Here is a 22,191-nt window from a genome sequence, read left to right on the forward strand (position 1 = left end):
GATTTATTTATTTTTATATAGGACAAGATTTTTTTATTGAACCAACAAACTACCAAAGCATCCAGTACGTTGCCAATTCTATACAAAGTGGTTGTTTGTACATGATATATCTACAAAGATTTACAAACAAGGATTTGGAAACCCACAAGGTTATGAAGTATATGCAGGTAGTACTGTAACTCAGGGGTGGGGGATTTCAAGGCACATCAGGTAATCGGGGGGGTTACGTCCGACATCCATTTCCACAATTTGTCCCATTGCTGTTTAGAAGAGATACTCTTGTCTTTTTGCACATAACCATACAAACTTTTCCAAAAGAGATTTACTGTCTCATCTGCGTGAACCTCTTGGTCGCGTCTTCCCTCCCTATTCCTATGCAGCAGCATTGCATAAATGACATACAGGTTTACTAACCTGATTACGAGAAGGGGAACGTTCCAGTTCAGGGCTGAGAGAGACTCCTGCCTGCAACCTTGGAGAAGCCGCTGCCAGTCTGTGAAGACAATACTGAGCTAGATAGACCAATGGTCTGACTCAATATATGGCAGCTTCCTATGTTCTTATGTACCTCCAGTTGAAGATACTACAAAATTCAGCTCTTATTCTAGAATGCTTCTACGTCTGTATTACTCACGTACAGTGCTATATTCTCTCTACCATTGCAAACCATACATTCTTTAGTACGCAGCCGTGTTTTATCGGGAAATTCTAGTCACTGTTGCTTTTCTAAACCATATGCTAAACATTCTCTAATAAAAGTCAATCTGCTTTTTTCCCCTCAGCTGTCGAGGCTGTGTTAGTGGGAAACACCTATCCTGAGTTGAGCTGCGAAGGACAGTATTGTTAAATACAGTTCATTCGCGATACAAAATTGTGCCTTATGCAAGAGAAGACCATTTTCAAGGCTTACCGGTTGCCCTTGTGCTTTGAGTATCTAAAACTTCCTTCAAATAGTGACTACAGGAGATGCTGTCATCCTCACATGGATTCAGTACATATGTTATGGGGTTGCCTTACCAAACATAGTTTCTGGAAGGAGGTTAACATTTCAGAGCCGGCCCTGGGGTTTTCAGCACCCTAGGCAAAGTTTGATTTTGGCACAACCACTCGCATCCAGCCGAGAAGTACGGAGGCCCAGCTTTACACAGGAACATAGGAAGCTGCCATATACTGAGTCAGACCCTTGGTCCATTTAGCTCAGTATTGTCTACCCAGACTGGCAGCAGCGGCTTCTCCAAGGTTGCAGACAGGAGTCTCTCTCTCAGCCCTATCTTGGAGATGCTGTCACGGAGGGAACTTAGAACCTTCTGCATGCAAGCAGGCAGGTGCTCTTCCTAGAGTGGCTCCATCCCCTATGGGGAATATCTTGCAGTGCTCATACATGTTGTCTCCCTTTCAAATGTAAACCAGGGTAGAACCTGCTTAGCAAATAGCCAGCATGGTGTAGTGGTTAGAGTGCTGGACTAGGACCGGGGAGACCGGAGTTCAAATCCCCATTCAGCCATGAGACTTGCTGGGTGACTCTGGGCCAGTCACTTCTCTCTCAGCCTAACCTACTTCACAGGGTTGTTGTGAGGAGAAACCTAAGTATGTAGTACACTGCTCTGGGATCCTTGGAGGAAGAGCGGGATATAAAATGTAAAAAATAAATAAAATAAAATAAAATAATAAAGGGGACAATTCATGCTTGCTACCACAAGACTAGCTCTCCTTTAACTTGAGCCACACAGGCTGCTCTTTCACCAGGACAAATGACCAGCCTGCATGGATATGCAAATAACCAGCCCACAACGGTGTGAGGATACAGTGGGAGAAGGTTTCCAGTCTACTGTGGAAGCAGAACTCTAACACCTCAGAGATGAAAAGAGGCTGCTGCTGTCAGTTTGGAAATCCAGCCTGGGACCACTTCTTTTTGGAAATCAGTGCCGAAGCAGGCAATAATCCATCTTCAAGAGAGGGAGTGTGGCTTATGAGACCCGCTGTTTCTTGGGGGCTGGGGTTCAAGGAACCAAGAAGTGGGTTATGGGACGCAGAATATGCTACATCTTCTGAGAGCAGGGTGCAGGATTCCATCCTACATTCTCACGCCACTGGGCAGTACTTCAGGGAGAGGAAGCAAAATAGGCAGGGCTATATTCGGGCACTGTTTATGTGGCCCCCAAGAATGGGCACCCTCCGTGACCACCTAGATCTGCCTAATGAACAGGTCAACACATTAGAATTAATTTGGTGATGAACACACTTCTGGAGCTGAAGGGCTTCCGTGCAGTATATTGCTGTACATCCCAGACATTTGGAGGCTCAATCTGAGCTCTAAACAATGTGGTCATTCACACAAGCGAAAACTGGGTTCTACCCAGGTTTGGAAGCTGTGTGTGCTCCCAGTTTTTGGTTGTGTGGAAGCAAGGGAGGAGGAAAACCTGGGTAGAAGAAGGGATTGTGTGGAAGCAAGGCGGGAGGAAAGCCTGGGTAGAAGAAGTGATTGTGTGGAAGCAAGGCGGGAGGAAAACCTGGGTAGAAGCGTTTGTGTGGAAGCAAGGTAGGAGCTTGCTTTCAGTTTCCCACACAACCAGCGACTGGGAACACACACAGCTCCCAAAACCCAGGTAGAACACAGGTGTTTATTGTGTGAATGGCCTCAGTGGCTATGAAGAGGTCCGGTATGTACGATTAATACTGCGATAGTGGGAAAGAATATGGTTAAGGCAAACAAATCTGATAAATGGTCAGAGATTTGGGATGACTTCCTAGAGCTGCATACACCATAAGAGCCTGTTTACTAACAGCTTTATCTGAAAATATAAAGGTGTATGTCTTTCTTTTACCTGCCTCTCCCCGTCTTCCTTCTCTCTCTTCCTTCTCTTTCTCCTCCTTCCTTTTGCCTCTTTTTCTCTCCTTCCTCCCATCTGGCTTGTTGCTGGGGAGAAGGCAGGTTTGGGGGCACGGTGGGGGGACTCAGGCTGGCAGGGGGCGGAAATGGACCAATTGAAACCCCATCGGTCTTTGCCATAAAACTGTCAATACTGAATAAGCGACAGAAAAGGAGGCTTACCTCACTGATCACCAAGGTCTGTGGAAACGTGCCGTCTACCTGATGTGGTATTTAAAAGGGACTCCATGCCTCTGAGGATTTATCCACAGCAGTAGATCAATTTGTTCATGGGACTTCAGCCCTCACAGACAATTAAGGAGGGAAGATTTCCAAGTTTGCACTTGGATTTTTCAGGAGGCAATCTCTCAGCTGTGGCCCCCTGCAATGGAGAAGAGGGAAGGTCCAGTACAAATGCATATCTGTCTTCTCCTGCTCCTGTTTTCTATGCAGAACTTTGGATCTGTTTGGCCGGAGCTGGTGTCAGGGACTAGCATTGCTGGGCGGGTGCTGAGGGCCTGGGGTTCTTTTCTCAAGAGGTCCTTCTGATTATCCCAAAGACCACCTCTGTGCCCAGAGCTTTCATGAGATAGTCGCGCAGAAGGGCGGTGATCCCTTCCTTGTGGCCTGCCAAAATTGCGGGCAGGGTGTGTGTGTGTGTGGCACGAAGTAGCATTGCCAACTCTGATTTTTTAAATAAAAATTAAAGACAAAAATATCTGCTGTTTTAAATTGTGTGTGTGTGTTTGTGTGTGTGTGTGTGTGTGTGTGTTTTAATTGTTTTATGTTAACCACCCAGAGATGAAAGTTTGGGCGGTATATAAGTTTGATGAATGAATAAATAAAATAAATAAATAATAAATAAAGTAAAATAAATAAATAACTGTTTTGACTCAGTTCAAATTCTGTTCTTATTGTTTGCTTTGTAAACCGCCACGAGATCTTGGCATGGGGTGGTATAGGAATGTAATCAATAAAATAAAATAAAAATAAATAAAAATATACATACGTTGAAATACATCATAGGCTTCATAACACTGCAGGACCACACCAATCCTGATGCTTAGCCTACGCACCCAGTACACATTTTTTTTAAAAGTATGCACCAATCAAACTTCCATACAGAAAAAGGAAAAAAGAGAGATGGCATCATTCAGCCTCCCTGGTTATCATTTCCTCTCAGCTGGCTGGAGTGACTCCCTTTAAAATAATTGCCATCATCATTTCTTATGCTCTTGATCCTATCATTTCACTCAAGTTTTCCTGACTGTAGTTATTACTCCACCACCTTCTAAACTTATTTCAATCACTTTCAAATCCGGTCTGAGCTTTTACTTCCTCATTTTCTCTCTCTTCATTTTAATGCATGCACTTGTTTTCTCCAGCGTTGCCAACTCTGATTGCAGCTATTCCTGGAGACACCACCACCCCCTCCACCCGCAAATAATATTTCCCCCCCATAAAAATCAAGCCACTAGAATCTCCAGAATGACTTTCAAGGGTCGTATGGAGCTGGATCCGGATTCCTGGAGACACCAGGCCAGTCGGTGGTGGTGGTGGGGTGGGGGGGAACGCAACCCTACAGACTGGGAGTTTGTGGAGGGCCCCTTAAAACCTGGAGCCAGACCTCCTTCAATGTTTTTGGTGTGAACCGGTTTTCCTTGGGGAAATAGAAGTGGCTTGCCCCCACCCCCACCCCCGCAATTTCTGTTTCAGAAAGCTTAGCATGTGGGACACCCATCCCGAAATGCAAGTGGACTCTTCTGGGTCTTGCTCAGTTTTTATTCCGGTGCTGCCACAATGGTGTGGGTGCTTATTTATTTTATTTTACTTTCACATTTATATCGCGCTCTTCTGCCAAGGAGCCCAGAGTGGCGCCCATGGTTATGTTTTGCCTCACAACAACCCTGCGAGGTAGGTTAGGCTGAGATATAGGAACATAGGAAGCTGCCATATACTGAGTCAGACCCTTGGTCTATCTAGCTCAGGATTGTCTTCACAGACTGGCAGCGGCTTCTCCAAGGTTGCAGGCAGGAGTCTCTCTCTCAGCCCTATCTTGAAGAAGCTGCCAGGGAGGAAACTTGGAACCTTCTGCTCTTCCCAGAGTGGCTCCATCCCCTGAGGGGAATATCTTCCAGTGCTCACACATCAAGTCTCCCATTCATATGCATCCAGGGCAAACCCTGCTTAGCTAAGGGGACAAGTCATGCTTGCTACCACCAGACCAGCTCTCCTCCCAGACCCAGATACGTGGCTGGCTCAGATTCACCCAGTGAGTTTCATGGGTGAACGGGGATTTGAACTCAGGTCTCCCTGGTCCTTGACCAACACTCTAACCACTACACCACCCTGGCTCAATCACGCAGCTGGGATCAGAACAATGATTCAATGTTAAGGACAGGAGCAATTTTCAGTGCCTCCACAGCTGCAGTCCTTAAACGTCGACACAGCTGAATGTGTGAATGGGCTCCATTGAAAAGTGGTGTTTTCATACCTTCCAATATTTTGCTGATCAAATTAGCAACATGCCCGTTAATGGGGTCATTCAGGGCAGCGTAGCCAAGCAACCTGGGTGGGTGGGTTTACTACATACTAGTAGGAGAAGCCCATCACCAACTGGGCAGTCATTTTATTACTTATAGGAATGCTCAAGAAATTAAATATATGTAATAGAATTTTTTAATTAATATGCCTGGAAAATATAGAATACTTTGTAGTATACAAAGTGTAGTATAGTGGTTAGAGAGTTGGGTAGGAGTGGGGAGACCCGAGTTCAAATCCCCATTCAGCCATGAAACTGAATGGGTGGCTCTGGGCCAGTTGCTTCTCTCTCAGCCTAACCTACCTCACAGGGCTGTTGTGAACACGCTCTGTATGCCACTCTGGCTTCTAAGAGGAAGGGCGGGATGAAAATGTTAAAAATGAATGAATAAATAAATGAGAAGTTGCAATTCTTCCAATCTCAAACTGTTCTTTTACTTCTCATTCTCTATTATAATTATATTGAATATAAATATTATATTTATTGTATGTAATATAATATATATAATAATTTACACACACACATACACACACACACGTCCTTTGTCAATCGTGGGTTTCCGAATCGCAGCTTTGAGTGTCTGTGACTCGGAAATTGGTGTGACCCGAGAATCTGTGGTTTGGTGACTTTAAAAAAATTGGTGGCTTTTGGGGGGATTTCTGGGGTCTGGGAGTCATTTCTGGAGTTCAGGGGGTGATTTGGGGGGGTTAGGGTCATTTCCAGGGTCAGGGGGTCATTTTGGGGGGCCAGGGTGATTTTCTCTATTTTTTTCTTTATTTTTAGGTACTTTCCCAATCGGGATTCCCCTAACCCCCTGTTTCCTATTAATTTCAATGCCTTGTCAATTGCGAATTCACCAACCGCGGGGGATTCCAGGAATAGAACCCTCGCGGTTGGTGAGGGACGACTCTGTGTGTGTGTGTGTGTGTGTGTGTGTGTACGATTGTGTATGAAAATTTGTCATGGGGAAGTATGACTTTATTTCACACAAACACACCCACAAACTCTTCAAAACGTATAATTAGTTGGCATACAAGACCCGACAGTGACATGACGTGTAACAAAAACACAAAACCTCTTTATTTCTGACAGCTCAAAAGTGTTAGGAGGAGGCAAACCTTTTTAGCCCTACTAAGTCTGAAATTCAGGCGGGGTTGCGTGGGTGAGATAGAATTTGCCTGGGGGCCGGATCCTGCCCATGGGTGCCAGCAGGCCATCTCCAGGGCTCGGGCAATGTAAACAGAGAGAAATGATTCCTAACAGACCAGACTCAACATGTCCCTTTGCGGCTGTCTTTATTTTTTGCAGCGGTCCCTGAAGATTGCTCTGTTAATACTAACCATTAGTGGAGCACCATTAAAAGTTAATGGTACTTTTGACAAAAAGATCCTGCCTCAACTTTCAAATGAGGTGCCAGGGGCTTTGGTATGGCCTCTGTCTTTGTTCACAACACTCTTCCATTTAAAATACTCTAATGGCTGATTTGTAGGTCTCCAGCGTGTTCCAAACTTAACACGTCCCTCGGGGTTCCAGTTAGCGAAGAACCAAAATAACGGAATACACGGGAGGTTAAGGAAAAGAAGATAGTAAAAATACGATCATGTTTTAACACAGAGGGCGTGTGGTGTAGTGGTTAGAAGGGATTTAGATGGGACAGGCCTGGGCTCAAATCTCCATTCGGCCATGGTCCTAGGTCAGTCACTAGGGCTGTTAACATAACCCTAAACAGGCATGCTCCTGATGGGCAAAGCTCAAGGTAGGAGGAGGGGAGAGGGATCATGTGGGAGCCAGGAGCTGGGTGGGATGGGCCCAGCCAACCCACATTTTGTCCACAGCATTTTGTCGAGGGTGGATGAAAAGCCACCCTGCTCAGCTCTACCCACACGATCCCTCTCCCCTCCTCCTGCCTTGAGATTTGCAAAAATACAACCAGTGATCATAGGAACATGGGAAGCTGCCTTCTGCTGAGTCAGATCCTTGGTCCACCTAGCTGAGTATCATCTACACAGACTGGCAGCGGCTTCTCCAGGGTTGCAAGCAGGAATTTTTCTCAGCACTATCTTGGAGATGCCAGGGAGGGAACTTGTAAACGTCTGCTTGTAAACATGCAGGTGCTCTTCCAATCTCTTACAGTGCTCACACATGTAGTCTCCCATTCAAATGCAAACCAGGGTGGGCCCTGCTTAGCAAAGGGGACAATTCATGCTTGCTACCATAAGACCAGCGCTCCTCCCATAGATTTGGGGTGTACATGGTTCTCTGACCATGTCTGGGCACTCCTCCGACCCTAATTAGGGTCATGAGAACAGCTCCACTATCCCTCAGTCTATACTACCTCAGAGGGCTGTTGTGAGAGAGGGCGAGGGCCAGGGGGGAGAGAGAAAGAATCATATAATGTACACTTCTCTGAGCTCCATGGAGCAAGGATGGAATATAAATGTAATTAATAACAACCAAGATCTCGTCAGATTGCCCTCTGATTTCTACATATTATTTCAGGCATACATATTCTGTCAGGGTTTTGCTTCATGGTAATGACATTTAGAAGCTTGCATTAAACATCAGGGAAAGCCAAGACCTTTGGGTTTCTGCTCCTGTTAACAGTGCATTAGATGTCAGTTGTGCTGGGATGGTAGGAAAGAACTGGGGGGAAATAATCTTAGATTCGGGTAAATACAGTAGATCCTGTGTCTCTTAACGGAAAAGCAAGATTAAGGTCAAAGGCATAAGAAGAAATAAAGATGAGTGAAATGCAAGCAGATTCAACGTTTATTCATTCATCTAAAATGATAATAAATTTGAATGATCAAACAGAATATTATTATTAATCAACATTACTATGAGCAATAAATCAAAGCAGAATATTTTTGGAGAAAAGATGCAGTAAGCAGCAAACAGGACGAATGGGAGTATGGCACAGAATTTGCTAGCCAAATACTTACCTCCTCCTGAAGGTGAAAGGCAGGAAGTGCTTGGGAGTGGGTTACTACAGTTCAGAGCTACAGTGATTCCCCAGAACAGAGTGGATGCTTGAAAAGCAAACAGCTGGGGGATTTGGTTTATGTTTCTCCCTACTCATCTGATAAACCTTTCCCTCAATCCACCATTCGCTGAAGGCCAGACATTAGGGTCGTAGGAATCGATTCAAACGAATCCCATTCTGTGCAAGCAGATCCAAGTTGAATAGATTGGAATTTTTTCTACCAGACACTAAGGTAGTTCACACGATCATAATTATGGTAGGAGAAATCTCTTATGCTAGTTCGGGAGCTGTCCCTATCCGAAGTAGGATTGTGTGAACTGCCTATATGGCACTGGAGATCCGTGAACAGCTTAAAAGCAGCTGTAGGGATTAGCACACAGCTCAGCACACTGGAAAGAGTCATTTTTCTCTTTGAAAAGATACTCCAGGCCCATTCACACATTATGTTCAACACATGTACAACGAGCACAGGTACATATCTGTGCACAGGTACAGTCATTCATATTATGCTGGACACAGGAACAGAAGTACACTTCCTACCTGTACCATGCATTTGAAGGTCCACTTTTAAAATGAACAGTCATTCACACAAACACATGTACAAGTGTATAGAGATCTGTATGCTCATACAGCATAGTGTCTGAATTGGACTTCGGTCTCCAGACAAAAAATGTCGTTCCTACTGTTTATCTATGGTGGGTTTCCCAGGTGAGTTTCAGTTTTCTCAGGAAAGGGGAAAAGGAAAATCACAATGACCCAACTCAATACAAATATTTCTTAATGAGAAAGTTTTGCAAAGGAAGGCAGATGGTAGCACTCTGCATAAAATAATGCATTCTGGTTGCAGAATGAAGGGCTTTTACTTCCGGAATTCTAGAGTCCTTGAAGTCTGGCCAATGCAGGCTTGAGAAAACATGTTGGGCTGCACCACTGGGTTGCTGGCGTGTGCATGCTAAAGAGAGACTTTGGTTTTTTTATTTTTAAAAAAATGCTTTGCTCCAAAGCAGAAATTAGTATCGGTAGAAGATCAAGCAATGCTAAATGATTCATCTATGACATTCAGGATGATTCTTCTGAATGGCATCAGAAGCCATAGTAGAGGAACCCTGCAAGAGTCCCAACGGCCACACCAGTGTTATGAGCAGAACAGCCATCTGCAGAGAAACGAGAGAGCAGGGTATTACAACTGGTAAAGTCATAAAAAATGTAAGAACAGCCCTGCTGGATCAGGCCCAAGGCCTATCTAGTCCAGCATCCTGTTTCACACAGTGGCCCACCAGATAGCTCTGAGAAGCCCCCAGGCAAGATTTGAGGGCATGCCCTCTCTCCTGCTGTTGCTCCCCTGCAACTGGTATTGAGAAGCATCTTCTTGCCTCTGTGGCTGAGGGTAGCCTATAGCCACTAGACTAGTGGCCATTGATCGACTGTCCTCCATGAATTTGTCTAAGTCTCTTTTAAAGCCATCCAAGCTAGCGGCCATCACCACATCCTGTGGCAGATAATTCTATCACTTAATCAAGCACTGTGTGAAAAAGTACTTCCCGTTGTTGGTCCTAAAATCGCCAGCCTTCGGTTTCATGGGATGACCCCTGGTTCTAGTGTTGTGAGAGAGGGAGAAATATCTCTCTCTCTCTCTCTCTCTTTTCACGCCATGCCTTGTTCTATAAACCTCTATCATGTCCTTAATTTCCTGACCACCCGTTTCAATGCAACAAATTGGATTTTATTCATTGATAAATTGGATTCAATCCAATTGGATGTTCATCTCTCCAAGTTGGCAGATAAACACATTTCAGTGCTGCTATATGCAGATGATGCAGTAATACTCTCCAGGACTCCTATAGGGTTTGCCTGCTATCGTGAGGAAGATCGTTTGGAGATCAATGATCAAAATCCTAAAGCATAAAGGCATTACAATATTATCAGTTTTATTTCCAATCCCCTTCCAGACGATCCCTAGCATGCAATTTGACATTTTTACAGCTGCTGTGCACTGAGTCGACATTTTCAGTGAGCTGTCCCACAGAACCCCAAGATTTCTGCCCCAAGAGGTTCACAATCTAGAAAATGACAGATGAGATACAAAAGAGGAAGACAGTAAAGGCAGGGGAAAGAGGAGAAGTTGTGATTAGTTCATGTGCACAAAGAAATCAGGCACATACAAAGGGTATGTGGCCAAGGACTTCGTGGAAAAGTTGAGTTTTGGAGGAGGGGTTATGGGAGGAGAGCTGCTCTTGTGGGAAGTAAAGTAAGGAAAGTGTGCCGTCGAGTTGGTGTTGACTCCAGGAGACCACAGAACCCTGTGGTTTTTCTTTGAAAGAATACAAGAAGGGTTTATCATTGCCTCCTCCCGCGTAGTATGAGATGATGCCTTTCAGCATCTTCCTATATCATTGCTGCCCGATATAGTAGCAGTGGGGATTTGAACTGGCAACCTTCAGCTTGTTAGTCAAGCATTTCCCCGCTGCGCCACTTAAGGTGGTTCAGTCTTGTGGATGAATTGTCTCCTTTGCTAAGCAGGGTCCACCCTGGTTTGCATTTGAATGGGAAACTACATGTGTGAGCACTGTAAGATATTTCCCTGAGGGGATGGGGCCACATTGAGAAGAGCATCTGCCTGCTTGCATGTAGAAGGCTCCAAGTTCCCTCCCTGTCTGCATCTCCAGATAGGGCTGGGAAAGACTCCTGCCTGCAGCCTTGGAGAAGCTGCTGCCAGTCTGTGCAGACAATACTGAGCTCAAGGGACAAAGAGTCTGACTCAATATGAGGCAGCTTTCTATGTTCCTGTGAGGAGGGACTTGAAGGAAGGAAGAGGGAGGCATCACAGAGGTGTCTTGGAAGCCAGTTCCAGGCATAAGAGGTATGAAGGAAGGAAGGAAGGAAGGAAGGAAGGAAGGAAGGAAGGAAGGGGAGAGTTGTCTGAGGAGTCAAGAGACCTTCTGGTACTGTAGAGTGAAGGTTCTGAGACTGGACAACAGGCAGGCAGGATCAGGATCAGGAGAGGGAAGGTCTGGTGGGGCTTCTGAAGACAGAGGCAAGGAGTTTGTGTTGAATCCAGGAGCAGGCAGGAAGCCAGCGCAGGGCTTTCAAGAGGGATGCCATATGCTTAGAGCAATGAAAGAGAGAAAGGGGTTTAGGGGCAGAGTTCTGGGGCAGAGGCGAAGGGTCTGACCGAGGTGCAAAACCCCAGACAGGAGAAGCGTGTGGCATTTCATGCAGGCAAGCATCCATTGATCCACCCTGCTCCAGCAGTTGCAAACATTAGTATAATCTCAAATCCCCCTCTCGTTTAAGATGATTTAAGGTGCTTTCAGCTTTCATTTGTGCTCTGAAAAGCACACTCGCCGTAACTTCTGTACCGTTTAAGCATTAAAGGCTTTGCACGGTTTTGTGTATTATGCAGACTTTACAAATTGGGCTCCGTGCATGCACCATTTGCCTTGGTCTTTCAGCTTGAAGTTTGGCTGGGGAGAGCTGTGCCAGGCAGAAATTCAACAGGTGCCACTCCCCCAGTCTCTTGTAGCTACAGCTCCTGATGAATTTCTGCCCAGCTATTGCTACAAAAGCAAGGCAATTGCCCCAAACGCCACCTACCACAGTAAATGTCTAGGCAGAAATTCTACAGGTAAGGCAGCTCCTTGTACATAGGCACACCAGCTACTATTAGCTTTACCTTTAAGAATTTTCTCCCATCTTTTAACTCTTCGTGACTCCTGCACATTACTTTTGGATTTCTGGGGGAAGGATTCAGATTGGTCAGCTGGGGAAAAAAATGTAATTGGCTTGAAACATGGAACAGGAACTTCACCATATTGCTTTACTTTACTTTATTTTATTGTTAATTTTTATACTGCCTTTCATTACAATAATCTAAAAGCGGTTTTGAAAACATTTAAAACAATATAAATCTATAAAAATGGCGTAATAAAAATTAAATTGGAAGATAAACATACACACCTAATTAAAAGTTTAAAAACACATGTAAGCCTTAGAATGAGTTCTACCAATTGTAGCCATGTAGATTTTTGTAATATCCTAAAACAGGGATAGAGAACCTTGGCTATCCAGCAGTTATTGATTCAGTTGTGGCTGGGCTGCTGATGGTTTTTAATGCTGCTTATGATTGTTAGGGTTGTGCATGCATCACGATTCGTGCACGATTCGAAGGGGCAGTCTGGGCACCTTTAAGAGCAAGCACCTGTGCCTGTTCTTCTGTTGTGGTGTGGTGGCCCCCAGCACCCCACATGAGTGGTGCTGGGGGCCGCGACACCAAAAGAGCAGGTACAGAATTGCTCTCCTTGCTCTCAAAGGTGCCCGGACTACCCCTTCGAATCATGCACGAATTGTGATCCATGCATAACCCTTATGATTGTAAGGATTCTTTACGACTTTTTATAAAGATGGTGTTGTATTTCTGTCTAATTTCTATTAGCCAAGAGCAAATATCCTGGTTAGTGGGAAGGATACGAACTTGGGTATAGAATAAACAAGCCAAAGTTAGCTGGGCAATCTCTTGTATGTTGACTGAAAAGCAAGTTCATATCCTGGACATCCAGATGAATTCTATCTAAATGTCTTATTGTCTAATTTTAATTCTGTTTACTAATTCAGTGGCTAAATACCGTTATATTGTGTGTAAGTGCCGCTCTCTTGTTTACGATTCTGTTTCTGGTCAATGACTGAAATAAAGTGACTGAACAAGTTCGTCAGGGCTTACTCTCAACAGCAAGTGGATTAGGAGAGCTGGTCTTTTGGTAGCAAGCATGACTTGTCCCCTTAGCTAAGCAGGGTCTGCCCGGGTTGCATATGAAAGGGAGACTAGAAGTGCGAGCACTGTAAGATATTCCCCTTAGGGGATGGAGCCACCGCTCTGGGAAGAGCATCTAGGTTCCGAGTTCCCTCCCTGGCAGCATCTCCACGATAGGGCTGCGAGAGACTCCTGCCTGCAATCTTGGAGAAGCCGCTGCCAGTCTGTGAAAACAATACTGAGCCAGATGGACCAAGGGTCTGACTCAGTATACGGTAGCTTCCTATGTTCCTATGGACATCCAGGCTAAATTACTCCATGTGGCCTTAGCTCAGTGGCAAAGCATCTGCTTTGCATGCAGAAGGTCCCAGGTTCAATCCCTGGTAGCATCTCCAGGTTGGGCTGGGAGAGACTCCTGCCTGCAACCTTGGAGAAGCTGCTGCCAGTCTGTGTAAACAGTACTGAGTGAGATGGATCGAGGGTCTGACTCTGCAGAAGGCAGCTTCCTGTGTACCTTCTCACGAGTAATCTGGCTGCCAGCCAATATAAGATATCGCTTCACACGGTTTTTTTTCTTCGTTCCACTATTCCAGTGCTTCTGTATCAAAATGACTCAAGAGAGTACCACAAGGGCATCCACCACTCACCATACATCCAGAAACATCCCTTTTCCGGCTTCTGCCAGTTGAGGATAATGTCTAACCATCGTGGCTGGTAGAAGTCAGAGAATCCAGAGAAACCGCAAAACAGAACTAAGGAAGATAATGTGAAGGCATTCATGAAGTGGTTAGCAAACGGAGAGAACCATCAACAGAAAACAGCCGCTTACAGTATTAAGAAGGGAGCAGAGTTATGGCATAGTTGAGAAGAGATCACTTACTATTTTCAGTAAAGAGGTCTCCACGGAAATGTGAGAATTCCTGTTTTTCAGCATTGATATTTATTTGCATCATGGCAGTACAAAACAGATTCTTGTAGTATTGGGCATTGAGGAACAGAGGATCCAAGCAGCCTTTCTAGATATAGAATTTGTGGGGGAAACAGAGAAATATCATTCTACAATTCTGTTCTGTGGTACAGCTTTCTTTATCCAAATGGATCTGGCAAAGAATCAGAATGTTTAGAGAAACAGGAATCCTAGAGATCAACATCAAGCTACCTAGGTAAAGGAGCAACACACCTTTGCAAACATTCATACTTTTTCCATTTTCATTTGCCACATTCAAGCTCTCCAGATCCGGGCACCCTAATTTGCATGTTATCTGGTTTGCAACTAATTTGCACATTATGCAAATTAACAGATGCACTGTCCAGTTGACTTGTATCTGCTCTGCATAGCTACCAACAATAGTTGGGGAGGATCTGCTTACCTGACCATTTCATGCAGCATTAAACACCCAGACTGTATATCCCGACACTTCCCAATACACAAATTCAGTTGTCTAATTAGCTATGTGCATCGCTGTCGTGGATTCCTCACCAACTGCAGACTACCACCCCACTCCATTTCCCAATACCTGAATATTCTATTTATTGGTGAATACATGAGGTCATTCACACAATCAAAAACTGTGTTCTACTCGGGTTTGGGAGCTGTGTGTGCTTCCAATTTTCAGTTGTGTGGAAGCAAAGTAAGATGAAAACTTGGGTAGAAGTGATTCTGTGGAAGCAAGGTAGGAGAAAAAGTTACCCAGGTTTTCCTCCAACCTTGCTTCCACACAACCAAAAGTTGGGAGCACACAAAAATTGGGAGAAAGTCTGATTGAAACCAATGTACCATATTTACCCAAATCGAAGACAACTCTACATTTAAGATGACCCCCTTAAAAAGCAGAGATTAAAATACAGGTTAAACCTGCATTTTACTCAAAAGGAACAGGACTATGAATTTAAAATGACCTCCTGATTTCTAATATCATAAAACCTGGAATAAATCTAGTCCTGGATTCAGGTAACTACTTACTTACTTACTTACTTACTTTATTTATTTATTTATTTATTTATTTATTTAAATTTCTTATATACTGCCTCCTCCAAAGACTCTAGGTGGTATTCACTTCTAAGTAGGCTAGGCATGCACAGAATGGATTGCACTATAAGGGCAAAAAACCTTAAAAATTACAATACACAGGTAGGCAGTGATGTACACCAAAATCAAGGGCTCTTCTCATCTCCCTCTAGGGATTCCCTACTGAAAAAAGACAAAGGCAATGTTCCTCAGGGAGATTCACCTGCCTTTCTTATTTTAGTTTAGAAAAAAGACGACTGCAGGGAGACAAGATAGAGGTCTATAAAACCATGCATGGTGTGGAGAAAGTGGATAGAGAGAAATTCTTCTCCTTCTCACATCACACTCGAACCAGGGGTCATCCTATGAAACTGATTGCCAGGATATTTAGGACCAGCAAATGGAGGTACTTTTTCACACAATGCATCATCAACTTGTGGAATTCTCTGCCACAAGATGTGGTGACAACCAACAAGCTCGATTGGCTTTAAGAGGGGTTTGGATAACTTCATGGAGGAGAGGTCTATCAACAGCTACTAGTTGGAGGGCTATAGGCCACCTCCAGCCTCAAAGGCGGGATGCCTCTGAGTACCAGTTGCAGGGGAGTAGCAGCAGGAGAGAGGGCGTGCCCTCAGCTCAACCGGCTTCACCAAACACTCTGTCCATTTCTTACCATCTCTGCAAACATGAAGTAGAACACTTGATGGGATAGCTCGTAATTTGTGCAGTGAGTGCCTGTCGCAAAGCTTCTGCAGATATCTGGGACTGTGCATGAGTCACCGCCATCTTTCCTGGGCACAAATAGGAGATTAGATGACTCAAATGGTAGGAGACAGTGATATCATTCCAGGCAAGGACAACCCATACATGGGAGAGGGTGGGGGCGTTATTTTAAAAGTGAACCTGGATACAGACCCTTCAAATGCAGGGTACAGGTAGGAAGTGTCCTTCCCGGTATGGAACTTCCATACCTGTGTCCAGCATAACTTGTGAATGAGTGTTAACTAGCATGTGTGAATAGGGCTTGAGAGTGAAACGATCACACGTCTTGACACAGATCTTGACACAGGTATACTTATTCACATGTGTTGAATGCAGGTACAGCGGCACACTTCTGAACTGTACCCTGCATCTGAGTGGCTGGTGCCCAGGTTTAGTTTAAGAAGCAACGCAGGTACAGGCATTCACACAAACACATGTACGAAGGTACAGACATCTGTACCCTTGTTTATGGTAATGTCTGAATGGGGCTAGTGGTTTACGGGCAACAGAGCCCACAAAATAGGGACTGCAAATAGAAACAGTGGATGCATACGCCTGCAGTTCTCTGAAAAACTATGGTCTCTCTCCAGTCCTAACCCATGCGGCACATAGAGGCTGTTCTCATGAGTAGCCAAAACTGGACTAGGGCAGCTAAGCCTGGGCTTGATTGCCCGTGGGAACCGTCATAGCAGCACCTTGGCGGTAAACCCTGCTAAGAAGGCAGGCTCTTAAACAAGGTAGTCAGTGAGCATTCCCCCTCAACCTCGCTTACTTGCCTGTGTGTCAGTGCCGGCTGCTATCAGCTGATGCTGAAACACTGACAGGTGCCCTCGGATTTGCAGCACCTCCGATTTGCAGACGCGCGGACAACGAATCTCCGAGTGATCCGCACTGCAGGGGGGGCCACCTGAAGCGAATGAGCTGCCCGAATCTCTGAGCAATCCGCTCCCACCAGGCTTATGAAAATTGTCGGGGGTGGGGGCAGGGCGGGGGGCAAGGTTTGGAAAGCCTCCCCCCCACCCCCAGCTGCCCAGGAGGTCGTGTGAATGGCCCCTAGGTCTGAGGGAGCGCAAAGCAAGTCCCTACCCTGTTCCTAGCAAAGATGAAATGCAAACGTTGCTTGCGTCCAGGCCCAAGCAGGCTGAGCTACTATTCGTCAAAGGGACCGCCGCAGAAGGGTCTGTTTGGAGCCACTGGTGAGAAGGTTTCCAAAACTCTGGACTCAAAGCGGAGGAAAACACTGCAGAAATTTGGGAAGGAGACAAAATCAATTTGGGGAGAAGACTTTTGTCAATTCAAATCAAACCAAATACTTTATTGCCGTCACAGACCAGTACAATAATAATACAGACAGACAGAAGTCCAACAAAGTAAACCATAAAAGTTGTACTATGGAGACTCTATGTATGTGTACTATTTGTGCTACTTACTGTACACTATGCTTTGTGCTGTTCTTCTGTTGTTGGGTCAAAGACCATAATAAAGTATTCATTCATAAAAGTTGTCATATTAGCAAGTTAAACCTCATGGTGTTTTGCATTTCCTATTCTCCCTTTTTGTCTGTTATGATTTAATGCGTTCTGTGTTTTTATTGTATGTTTTAATCCTGAGCTGTGAGTCGCTCGGGGAACAATTTGTTATGGGACGGCTAACAAACAAAGTTGTTGTTAAAACACAACAGCTAAACTGAATTCTTTATGCGCTCCTGGCAAAACATGCTGGCTTCCAAGAAAAACTCAGCCACAATATAAAATATTATATCATTCTGTTCAGCTGGAAGATAATCGAGATAAGAAGACTTCTGTTAATTTATATGCCGTCACTCAGGACTTCATTGTTGTGCTCCTTCTTAAAAATAACCTTTCCTATGTTGGAAAGGTTGCAGGAAAAAAGGAACATCATTTCATGCGTGGTGGGCTTGCCCATGTGTGTATAAATTAGGGTTATTAGTGAACAGACATTAATAAAATCTTAAATATTAGTATAATACTGGGCCCTCTATACCAGCTACTGAGCTTTCCTCTGCCCAAACCAATGCTTGCTTCAGATGGAGAACTTTTTAGTTTTACTGCAGCTAAATTTGTTATCACTTTCTCTTTGAAAAGAAGAGGTCATATTTCAGTTAGAAACTGGTTTGACAAAATATGGTCATTAATGATCAATGGATAAAATATCTTCTCTTCTGAAAATCAATCCCCTACAAAATCAAAGCATATTATATCATATATATCATGGAGAAAGCTGATAGAGATAAAATTTCCTCCCTCTCGCATAACACTAAAACCAGGGGTCATCCTATGAAACTGATTGCCAAGACGTTTAGGACTGACAAAAGGAAGTACTTTTTCCACACAATGCATAATTAACCTCTGGAATTCTCTGCCACAAGATGTGGTAACAGTCACCAACCTGGATGTCTTTAAGAGGGGTTTAGACAAATTCATGAGGACAGGTCTATCACTGGCTACCGGTCTGAGGGCTATAGGCCACCTCCAGCCTCAGAGGCACGATGCCTCTCAATACCAGTTGCAGGGGAGCAACAGCAAGAGAGAGGGCCTGCCCTCAACTCCTACCTTTAGGCTTCCAGCTGCATCTGGTGGCCCACTGTGTGTGAAACAGGATGCTGGACTCGATGGGCCTCCTTGGGCCTGATCCAGCAGGGCTGTTGTGATGTTCTTATCATCTGAGATGGGGAAAATATTGGCTTTATGTTGAAACAGGTAAATGACCTTAAGCATGAACCCAAGCCCTGAATTATATTTATTCTTGGTGAAATATTTTACTATGTTGTAAAAAAAAAGTTTGGTCTATATTTCTTATCAATTCGACCAGATGTTAAGTTGTGTCATATGTTGCTCTTTTATATCCCTTAACCCACATTGTAAAAGAAAAATTATGTGAGTTAATTTTATACCCACATTGTAAAAGAAAACCTAATAAAATGTTTGAGGGGGGTGGGAATTGCCTTTCCGCTTAAGGCAGTGTCCACACAAGGGGAAAAACCCAGCCGGACGTTAACGTAGCATCCCATTTCACCATAATGGCAGGAAGTCAGCAATGGCTTCTCTCTAAAGGTAAAGTGTGCCGTCAAGTCAATTTCGACTCCTGGCGCCCACAGAGCCCTGTGGTTTTCTTTGCTAGAATACAGGTGGGGTTTGCCATTGCCTCCTCCCACGGAGTGAGAGATGATGGCCTTTCAGCATCTTCCTATATCGCTGCTGCCCGATATAGTACCAGCGGGGATTCGAACCGGCAGCCTTCTGGCTTGTTAGTCAAGCATTTCCCCACTGCACCACACTACCTTTGTAGTAATAAGGGTTGCTCTCCCCAAGAGCACGTTTCGCTTTCTCGATCGCAGCTGAAGACTTTTTCTGCAGACGAGCCACTCGCTCCCGCTCTGATTCTAATCTGAGATCAGAATTCCATTTCTCCAAGGCTGCAAACAACTGACCTGGACCGATGCAGAGAGGAGAGGCACATGTTAGGCTATTGTGATCTGCTCTCCATTTCCCTGAGCCGTGAGAAGTGCCTGGGTTGGTTTCTTTTGGAGAGAAAGCATTGGAGATGTCCAGGTCATTGTAATATTTACTGACGAATATACAAGCAGAGCATAATTGGAGCTAAACATCTGGGAGAGAGCTGGTCTTGTGGGAACAAGCATGAATGGTCCCCTTTGCTAAGCAGGCTCCATTCTGGCTCACATTTGAATGGGAGACTACATGTGTGAGTACTGTAAGATATTCTCCCTAGGGGATGGGGCAGCTCTGGAAAGAGCACCTGCTGCCTGCTTGCATGCAGAAGGTTCCAGGTTCCCTCCCTGGCAGCATCTTCAAGACAGGGCTGAGAGAGACTCCTGCCTCTAATCTTGGAGGAGCTGCTGCCAGTCTGGGTTGATAGTAGTGAGCTAGATGGGCCAAGGGTCTGACTCAGTAGAAGGCAGCCTCTTATGTTCCTAAGTCCTATAAGGGAGTAAACCCACTACCCCTGGATCCCTGGAGAGGTAACCTTCACCCCAAGGATAACTCTAGAATTATTAGTTTGGAAGAGCAAGGGAGTGATTTCTATCCCCCAGAAGACTCACACTTCTGATTTCAAGAAGAAATCAGTAACTCCTGGGCTGGGAGGGGGGGGCTCTACTTAGAAGCTCCCAAAAGGGATGGGAGGAAACTGTCTGGTTTTTTTGTTCTCAGAGGGAAACCCACCTAGCAAAACATCTGAAAAGCTACAAAATAGGACCTAAACTCCTATACAAGTTACAAGAATGAGTACTGTATGAGTCGGCAAGACCAGATTATTTGATGTTAGAAATCAGAGGGTCAAATTCCTCTTCCTTTCAGGTAAACATAATATAACCTGTATTTTTAAAGGGGGTCGTCTTAAATTCAGCATTTTGTCTTCTATTTGGGTAAATACGGTTGGTTCCAAAGCAGATGGGTACAATAACCCCCATCAAAAGTGGGGGAATGAACTGTGTGTGATCAATTAGTGTCAAAAGTAGCCATACAGTACCTTGCATCATACAATATCCAAGCACTCCATCCAAATTGATTTCATCGTAATGGGTTTCCAGGTAGTCGGTTGCCTTCTCCAGGGCAGAAATGATGGCATTCCTTGTGTCCCCTTCACATATGGACAGATTTGGATTAAGGAGGTAAATTAACAGCTGGAATACGAGGGAGAGCATCCTGTCAAATAACTCGGCAGCTGCTGGGTGTCACCAGCTCCTTGTGCTCACTGAGAACCTACCTGCTCCAACAGAACTGTTTAAATGAAGCCTGTTAGCTAAGCAAACACTTAACGAAGGCATAGCCAAAGGACCTCTGGCAATTTCCGGGTACATTTATTTTTTTAACCTTTATTTATTAAAGGCAGAACTGTACATAATATCACAGATCAAAGAATGCCTAACAATTCATACACTTCAGCTCCCTAGAGATCGGGTCCCAGTTATTAATTATTATTATTCTTTTGTCACACAGTCAGACAGGTGTTATGGACTGGATTGTTTTATCCAGTCCATAACACCTGTCTGTGTGAATAAAGAATTATTAATTAATTAATTATTATTAATGCAACCAATCCAAAAGGTTAACCCAAACAAATCTGGGCATTTCATGAATAACACACACCTTTCCATATCTGACGATAACAAGCAGGCAATACTTGACCATGAAGGATGTGTCCAACTTGGCCTTTAAGCTCTCTCGGTGCATTAATTGCTGTCGTCATCGAGTCCATCCACCTTGCTGCTGGTCATCCTCTTCTTCTCTTTCCTTCAACTTTCCCCAGCATGATGGACTTCTCCAGGGAGCTCAGTCTTTGCATAACGTGTCCCAAGTATGATAGTTTGAGCCTGGTGAAAATTTGTGCCACAAGTGAAAATTCTGGACTGATTTGTTCTATGATCCATTTGTTTGTCTTCCTGACTGTCCATAGTCTCCTCAAAAGTCTTCTCCAGGACCAAAGTTCAAAAGCATCAATACTTTTTCTGTCTTGCTTCTTCTAAGTCCAGCTTTCACATCCATAGTGTCACAGGAAAAACCATTGTCCAAACGATTCTAATCTTTGTAGGTATAGAAACGTCATGGTATCTAAATATCCTTTCAAAAACCTTTTTTAAAAAGTCAGTTTGAAAACTCAAGTTTAAAAGGCCTGAGTGAACAGAAAGGTCTTTACCTAGCGTCTAAAAGAACAAAGTGATGAAGCCAGGCAAACCTCACTGGGGGGGCTATTCCATAAACAGGGTGCCACCACCGAAAAGGCCCTCCCTGGTAGCCACTTGTCTCACCTCGTTTGGTAGGGGCACTCAGAACAGGGCCCCTACTAAACACTTGAACACATGTTTGTGTGAATGACTGTACCTGTGTTCCTTTTAAAAGTAAACCTGCATACTGGCCCTTCAAATGCCTGGTACAGGCAGGAAGTGTACCTCTGTATCTGCATTCAGCATAACATGCGAATGACTGTACCTGTGTACAGATCTGTACCTGCGTACGCTGTACATTCGTATGAGTTTTAAACATACTGTGTGAATGGACCTATTGTTATGAGTGATATATAACTTATTAATTTAAATCAATTATGGATGATAGATAATATATGCAAAATTTTGTCTTTCACTGATTAGTCCAAAGTTTATACGTTGCATGTGGCTTTCACAGATTTGTCTGAAATGTCTGTATACAGAGAAAGGAATTCCAAATTGTACCCAATTTTGTACCCCCCCAAATTGTACCCAATTTTGTACCCCCCCAACTATACCCAATTTTTACCCCTCCAA

General features: G+C 44.4%; 1 protein-coding gene across 1 annotated transcript; it reads right to left on the reverse strand.

Annotated features, from left to right (window-relative positions):
• Positions 1 to 9,477: 9,477 nt before the first annotated feature.
• On the reverse strand, positions 9,478 to 20,595 carry C13H16orf89 (chromosome 13 C16orf89 homolog). The gene is made up of 8 exons (XM_053276466.1): positions 20,421 to 20,595; positions 19,213 to 19,362; positions 16,998 to 17,151; positions 15,823 to 15,940; positions 14,022 to 14,157; positions 13,789 to 13,893; positions 12,068 to 12,154; positions 9,478 to 9,548 (listed from the first exon to the last, which is right to left on the reverse strand). Exons 1-8 carry the CDS (start codon positions 20,593 to 20,595, stop codon positions 9,478 to 9,480), a joined length of 996 nt encoding a protein of 331 aa, XP_053132441.1.
• Between the last annotated feature and the right edge of the window lie 1,596 nt (positions 20,596 to 22,191).

Source organism: Hemicordylus capensis, chromosome 13, assembly GCF_027244095.1.
Source record: "Hemicordylus capensis ecotype Gifberg chromosome 13, rHemCap1.1.pri, whole genome shotgun sequence".
Lineage (NCBI taxonomy): Eukaryota > Metazoa > Chordata > Lepidosauria > Squamata > Cordylidae > Hemicordylus > Hemicordylus capensis.